The sequence below is a fragment of the Chaetura pelagica genome, unplaced genomic scaffold (genome assembly GCF_000747805.2).
Source record: "Chaetura pelagica isolate M959 unplaced genomic scaffold, ChaPel_1.0 scaffold286, whole genome shotgun sequence".
Classification (NCBI taxonomy): domain Eukaryota; kingdom Metazoa; phylum Chordata; class Aves; order Apodiformes; family Apodidae; genus Chaetura; species Chaetura pelagica.
In genome coordinates, this window is record NW_009953573.1 from 54,008 (window position 1) to 61,717 (window position 7,710).

Below are 7,710 nucleotides of genomic sequence, written 5' to 3' on the forward strand. Positions count from 1 at the left end.
GGAATGCAGCAGCCCAAAGCATGGAACAATAACCTGTTTTGTGATCTTTGTTCCCCCACCTCTACCAATGAAACCACAGCACACAAGACAACAGAAGCTTGACCTAAGTGCTTATAAATATCATGCCTCCCACAATCTGTCTTCCATTTCCAGAAGGTCAGACACACCACATCTCTGAACAGCAGCAGCAACTGTGCAGTTTGTGCTGATCTTGGGCAAGTACCTTTCAGCTGGAGCAGACACGCCGCGGGGAGCAGCTCTTGGACGTTCTCTACGGTCACATGAACAGTTTCTGTGTATACAAAGTCCAGCAGGATTTCCATGGTGGAAGCTGTCAGTCCCTGGATATCCACGTAGGGTTTGTCTTTCTCAGAGAGCTGTAAATCAGAAAGGACACCAAGGCTGCTTTTTCAAGTAATCTGATCAAAAAGCCACTAATGCTCAGCAGTTTTTTAAAAATGTGATCTGCCAGAGAGGTGTCAGCAGAGATTTGGCCTTTTCCTTCTTGTGCTCACTGCAAGGAGGGATTTTCCCTATGGAATTCACTTACACGGTGAGTACAAGAGCCACAGTTCATGATGGAGAAGCAGGGCAGTCAGACTGCACTGAAAAATGAGCAAGGTGAGATCAGACATAGCAGAAATCCATGTGTCATTTGTGCAAGAGAACTGAAGTCTCTCCTCCATGCAGTGACTCCAGCCTTTACTACAATAGACAGTCCAGGGGGATTCCTCCCCAGGCTAGATGTGTCTGACATGCTGCACTTACCTGGAGTCCCCACCTCCCCACTCAGCTCTACAACCAAAGCAAAGCATCTCTTGACTGTCCAACTCCTGATCCAGCCTGGAAGCTTATGCTGAAGATCCCTAAAAAGCACGACTATTTACAGGCCAGAAAATTCAGAGGTGAAGGTTAAATGTAGGCTTAGCTTAAACATTTAGAAGTAAAACACCATATACAGTGTTGGTACTTACCCAGCCCTGATCTTGTCCCCTTCCCATCTTATAACCTCTTTTAGGATAATAATTTTTTTGAAAAAAAATAAAATAAAATTGTCCTCTCAACAGTCAATCTCTGGCAACAGTAAATTCTGTGAATCCACCAAATTTGCACCTCTATAGGTACAAAGCTGAGATTGTCTTTCACAAAGCACCAGCTCAGTGGTTCACTGCATCCATCTGGAACTGCTGGCACTACAGCTGATGATTCCTGGGCAATGGGATAGAAGGTGGAGTCACTGATCACACCATGCATGGAGCTGCAAGCTCTGGTCTGCAGGAGTGACCTCAACAGAAGATGTCTCCAAGCAGCACACTGCAAACCCAGCCTTTCTCTCCATGACCTTTGAAGCAGTGAGCACCAGTGCAAGCAGGATTCAGGTGAAAGTCCCTGACTTTTCTGGCCAAGAATTAGCCTGAAGTGGATTACAGACCAATTGAGCAGAGACTCAGTGAACAGAAAACATGATAAAAAATGAAAGGATTTCTGTCTGGAGCCAGGCTGGGAGAGTTGGGGTGTTCAGCCTGGAGAAGAGAAGGCTCCAGGGAGACCTTAGAGCAGCTTCCAGTGCCTGAAAGGGCTCCAGGAAAGCTGGGGAGAGGCGTTTTATTAGGGCTTGTAGTGAGAGGACAAGGGGGAATGGTTTTAAACTAAAAGATTTAGGTTAGATCTTAGGAAGAAATTCTTCACCATGAGGGTTGCCCAGGGAGGTTGTTGATGCCCTTTCCTGGAGGTATTCAAGGTCAGGTTGGATGAGGCTTGTGCAGCCTGGGCTGGTGGGAGTTGTCCCTGCCCAGGCAGGGAGTTGGAACCTGATGATCTTTAAGGTCCTTTCCAACCTTAACCATTCTGTGACAATTCTATGATCAAGGCATGATCACCTGCCTTAAGAGTCTGCCTCAGCTGGGGAGAAAGGAGATGATACAGAAGTAGAGCAAACAGCAGCAGTCGAGGACAGCCCTGCAGAGACACCCAGTGCCACAGCAGCAGAAAGGAAGATATGTCTCTGCTGAGCCTGAGCCTCTCCTATGACACAGAGAGATGCACTTCACAGGAGAGAAGACAACCTCAGGTGGTACTGGTGACACAAGTAATTTGAGGGAAGAGGCCTTTCAAGTCTGTTGACACAATGAAGAAACTTTATGGCACTCACAGGCAGAGAGGAATAGCGAATGACCTTGTCTGACCTGCAGTAGGACAGGCTTTGCCTTGCATTGAGAAGCTAAAATGAGTTCCTAACTTGGGCTAGCCCAAACACTCCCAGAACAAGAGTAACCTGCTTGGTCCAACACATAAAGGAGAGATGTCACCAAAGGTTCCCAATACCCAGACAAGATGTTCATGCAATTCCAACAAGCAAATGGAGATATAGGCAATACAGACTTGGAAAAGGGTCACAAAGCAAGGTGGGGGTCTGGTCTCTTCTCCCAAGGAACAAGAAGTAGGACAAGAGGAAACAGACTCAAGTTGCCCAGGGGAGGTTTAGATTGGATCTTAGGAACAATTTCTTCTCCAAAAGGGCTGGCTGCCCAGAGCCAGGGGTCCCTATCCCTGGAGGGGTTTCAAAGCTGTGCAGATGTGGTGCTGAGGGACATGGGTCAGTGGTGGCCTTGGCAGGGCTGGGAGAACAGTTGGACCTGATGATCTTAAAGGTCTCTTCCAAACTAAATGCTTCTGTAATTCTAAAATGTTACAAACATCTATTGACAGATTACAGGGGCATCAGACCCAGATCACACTGCACCAGGTAGAAGCTGTAGACAAATGTTCTACACAGATCAGCCTGGAGCTGGTAAGGAAGCTTCTGTCCCCACAACAAATGCTTAACATTCAATAACCACCCTGTCCTGGTTTGAGCCAGGATGAAGCCAATTTTTCCTTTTACTGATTTTTTTTTCCTTCAGTAAGCTTTCTTGTAACTAGCAACAGTGTGCTCTGCTAGGCTGATAAGACACTGGAATGTTTTTCTAACTACTGAGGCTCCAAGGCTGCACCTGCACTCTGCCGGCTCAGACACTATGGGGAGATCTGTGACCCCCCCGTAGGAGGCCGAGTTAGACAGACAGCAAAACTGGCCAAAGATATTCCATTCCATATATCTACATAAGGTTAAAGGAAGGTCAGAGATCACAGAAGACAACTTCCTTCCTTCTTCTTCTTTCCTTCTCTTCCGTCCATGGCCGGCGTCCAGGGAGGACTCTGTTCATCCATCACCGTCGATCCTCAGGCTTGATCTCTCCTGACCCCCATAACTCTCTGCTTTCTCCAGCAGCAGCTCCGGGATTCCTTGGGACTCTTCCCAGTTCAGGGAAGTGCTGTGGGAGTTGCTGGGGTGGGGGGAGGCGAGAGGCTTTTGCCCATACCTGAATATATCTGTATATAATTGTATATATTTTCTTGTATCATTCATTAGTGTTTTAATTAAAGCTGTGTAGTTTAGTTTTCAACCCAGCCAAGTCTCTCTCTTTTTCTCTCTCTCCTTCCCTACCTGGGTGGGGGGGGGAGGAGATCAAGAGCATTGTTGTGGGACCTGAGTCAAATGGTGACACACCCATGCACATACTCTGGACTGCTGACCAAAACACCAACCACGGGGACAATGCTAACACCACAGGGACAACTACCTCTGTTTCCCTCCTACCCCGCTCCAATCCCTGTTGGATGGCTCAGTTTACTCACATGCTTTCAAGGAAGAAAATATTTAAATGAATTTCATATCATGTATGTGACACAGAATAACTTGGGATCCCAGCACCACATCTTGAAGAAAGACCTCAGAGTGGAGAGAACTGGATTCTGAACATCCCATGAAGACTCTAAGCTGTACATGCAAGTGTTGGGGAGCTGCACACAGTGGTGGTGCTGCTGGGACAGAGACAGTCCCCCCTGTACCCACAGATCCACACATCTGGGCTCAGAAGGAGTGCAGAGTGATGGTCACACAATGCTATTCAAAACACAGCACCAGCAGCTTTCCTGTTGCAGGTGTTTGGTGGTACCAGACAGATCTCTGCTGTTAGAATTTCAAGTTATTTTTCTTCTTTGTTGTTTAATGACAGACTCTTCTCAGTTCCCAGTGACAGAACAAGGGGTAATGGGCACAAACTGGAGCACAGGAGGTTTAACCTAATTATAAGAAAGCACTTCTTCACTCTGAGGGTGACAGAGCCCTGGGACAGGCTGCCCAGGGAGGCTGTGGAGTCTCCTTCTCTGGAGACTTTCAAACCCTTCCGGATGTGTTCCTGTGGGATCTGCTGTAGGTGACCCTGATCTAGCAGGGGATTGGACTGGATGATCTCCAGAGGGCCCTTCCAACCCCCAGCACTCTATGACTCTGTGAGTTCTGCTAAGCAGCAGGAGCAGGAAGGGGTTGACATGCCCTGATACAAGCACATTTCTAACCCATCACCTCAGCAGTCCAGGTCCAGCAATCAGTTGGAACACCCAGGAAAATGCATTCCCAGAGTTAAGGAGAGCCACTTGGAGACATCAGGAGTTTCATCCAGGGATGTCTAAGCTGCTGAAAGCCTCAAGGCAGGGCTTGCAGGTCCCAGCTCTGTTGTGAAACACAATGTTGCTATCTATCATTCCATCCACAAATCATATAACACACTTGGCAGGAGAATGGGCCTCAAAATTTTGGCAACATTTTCTTATCCAAGGCCACTTTCTGTTTTTTGCCTTCCCTGATGCAGATACACAAAACTATAATAAGTAAATAAACCCCTCCAACTTTTTCTCACATGTAGAGGAAAAGAAATGCTGGCATGACAGTGCTAATATGTGTTCTGGAAGGTGTTCACAGTCAGTGAGGGTGACCATAAAGACCTGGAAACACAAGTTCTTGATCTTCAGAATATTTCTCCATGTTTTGAGAGAAAAACAAACCTTGAATTTCTACACTCCCAAGAGAAGACAGACTAGTTTCTTTCTGAGTTGGAGCCAATGATCAGCTCTTAACACATTCTCAGTTGTGCTCAGTTGCCCAAAAAAGGCAGAAATCCCAGTGCAAAACTGGGATCCAGGGGAGCATTTGCTAGAACTAATTTTCAATTTTCAATGCAAGGAAGAACCCTGAAGGTAAAACTGATGATTTTTTCTTTTTCCTGTCTACATTTTAAAATAAATGTAAAGTTAGGAGTGAGAAAAGGAAGGAAACCAGAGAACACAGGGACTAGGAAACACAGCTTTTTATGATGATAACCTCTGGTGACAGTGTCAGTGCCACAGGGGCCATGCACAGCTGTGGCATCATGAGGGACAAGGGCACAACCCTGTGATCAGCTCTGAGCAACAGCTGGTGCAGCCCAAGTCTGACAGAAGCCACATCTCACCCAGGCAGGTAGTGCCCAGATGGGCAGGAGGAGAGAGATGGGACAGGAAACACAGAATCATGGGATGGTTTGGAAGGGATCTTAGAGATCATCCAGTCCTAACCCCTTGCATGGGCAGGGACACCTCCCACCAGCCCAGGTTGCTCCAAGCCCCATCCAACCTGCCCTTCAACACTGCCAGGGATGGGGCAGCCACAGCTTCCCTGGGCAGCCTGGGCCAGGCTCTCACCACCCTCACATTAAAGAATTTCCTCCTCATGTCTCACCTAAACTCTCCTCCTCCAGTTTTAAGGAAGCCCTTGCAGAGGCTGTCAGTCCATTGTGCAATCCAGCATTTTGAGTTCCCTCAAGTTAAAGCCACAGCCAAAACACTCTGTACCCTCAAGTGTTTGGAGAGCAACCAAGTGCTGTCTCTCCCTGCTCACCAACACACTTGCCACTGACACTCCAAAGAAGCAGGTCCACTTTGAGGCTCACCAAGCTCTCATTTGCTGGAAAGAACACTCCCACAAACCCTCAGAAACTGGGCCTGACACTTGGCAGGTTTGTCACTTTGGGGTTTCCATAAGAAAAAGCATATTTGTGAGAAATACAAACAAAATAAGTAAAACTCTCCAAGCAGCTGGAATCGGGGAGGGGGAGGGATGGAGCAGCCATGCCCACAGGGCACTGCAAGCACCTTTTTCTCTAGGAAGAATTTAAACTATGAATGGCAGTCACTACAATGTTGCAGTTAAAATGAGACTATAAAGAAGGAAGAAGAGACAGTATCAGCTTAGATCCAGAGTGTATCAATGCTCTGTTACAGCCACAAAGAATGTCCTGTAGCACAGAGTGGTGGGATCTCTGCACACTGCCCAAGTAAAGTCCAGGAAGACAAAAGCACTGACAGGAACGTGGGGGCAAACTCAGAGAAGCAGAGAGAGATTCTGCTGAACTGCTGAGCACCTCAAAGCTACTGGCAAACAAAGAACTTTGGCTCCAGGGACTGAATTTGCTTTGTGTATTTTTTTTTTAAAAGCTTACATTTCCTTTATGCAGAGAAGGAGCATAAAACTGACACATGGACACATTTCATGAAGACACGGACAGAAAAGATACTGGTATCTGGTCAGCCCACATAATGTCTTTTTTTGGTTGCTTTGCACAGGACTCTAAAAACCAAGACACCCGCTCACCCAACCCAGCACTGAAAGAACCAGAAATGCACACACAACTCTGCCAACAGTATTCATTGCTGGATAAAACAAAGGAGAAAAGGATTCTCTCCTGCAAGGACTACTGGGCTAGCAGGGAGGTCTTTAGGACCTTTGAGCTCCTTAGTAATTTTTCACCCTGCTAATGGGGAAGTGTCTAGCAGAAGGAAAGCATCTTCTGTAGGAACAAGCCAAAAAGATTAATTCTAACTTACAAAAGACAAAGCCAGGCAAAGCAGCTCATATTTAAGAACCTGCAGGAGGGCCAGCTTTTGCTCAGATAATACCTGTCAGTGAATCTGAAAGCTCAGCCTGCAGGCAGAGCCAGTCGATGCAGGGCTGGGAGAGCAAAGGTTCTCACTGCCAGATCTGCTTATCTCAGTCTCCTCAGCCCCAGAGCAGGAGGTGCCATCCTCTTCACCAGAGCAACAGCACAACCCAACCCGCAGCAGCTGATCAGCCAGTGCAGCACCGGGAGCAGCACGGGAGGCAAATCCCTCCCTGTCAGTTTCCAAGGGCTGCCTGGTTGCCTGGTGAGGGACACGGCACAGCTCACACAGCTCTGCCTGGGGCTGGTACCCTGGCCGAGCAAGATGCCCAGAGCAAGAAGACCACAAAGCATCACTAGAGAAATCAGTATCCGAGCCTCCCGGTGTGGCAGCTCAGCCCGGCAGCTCCCCGGGGCACAGGTTGGTCAGGCAGCAGACAATGATCCAGGACCGTGGTCCCACCTGCAGCCCCTGAACTCCCACCAGGCCATGACAAAAGGCTCTGCGGCCACCAGGAGACCTCGAATCACGGCGAGGAGATCCAGGGCCACCAGGAGAGGATTCAGAGAGACCCAGGGCTCATATGGGGGGATCTAGAGCCACCACGGGGAGGTCCAGCTGAGCCCCGGGAGGCCCCGGGCCGGCCTGACCGGCTCGCCCGGAGCGCCCCGGGCCCCGCTGCCCCCGCACCCACCTCGCTGGTGAACATGGCGCAGAAGTAGTCGCTGCAGGCGGCCAGGACGATGCGATGGGCCGGGAAGTCCTTGTGCTCCACGCGGAGGGTGACGTCGCACAGCGTGTTGCTTTTCCGCAGGGCGTTCATGGCGTTGAGGATGGACTTGGCGTGCGAGTTGGTCATGATGTCCTTGGGGGGGGCCATGGCGCGCGGCACCTGCGGGCACAGCCAGCACG

At 49.0% G+C, this 7,710-nt stretch overlaps 1 protein-coding gene across 1 annotated transcript in view; it reads right to left on the bottom strand.

Moving 5' to 3' along the window:
- KLHL12 (kelch-like family member 12) overlaps positions 1 to 7,704 on the bottom strand; it is a 27,585-nt gene extending 19,881 nt beyond the window's left edge. Inside the window, exons 1-2 of the mRNA XM_009999628.1 lie at positions 7,493 to 7,704; positions 224 to 377 (exon numbers count right to left, since the gene is read on the bottom strand). Of these exons, the coding sequence (XP_009997930.1) occupies positions 224 to 377; positions 7,493 to 7,678 (340 nt within the window). The 5' untranslated portion in view covers positions 7,679 to 7,704. The remainder of the gene's footprint in view (positions 1 to 223; positions 378 to 7,492) is intronic.
- Positions 7,705 to 7,710: the final 6 nt, after the last annotated feature.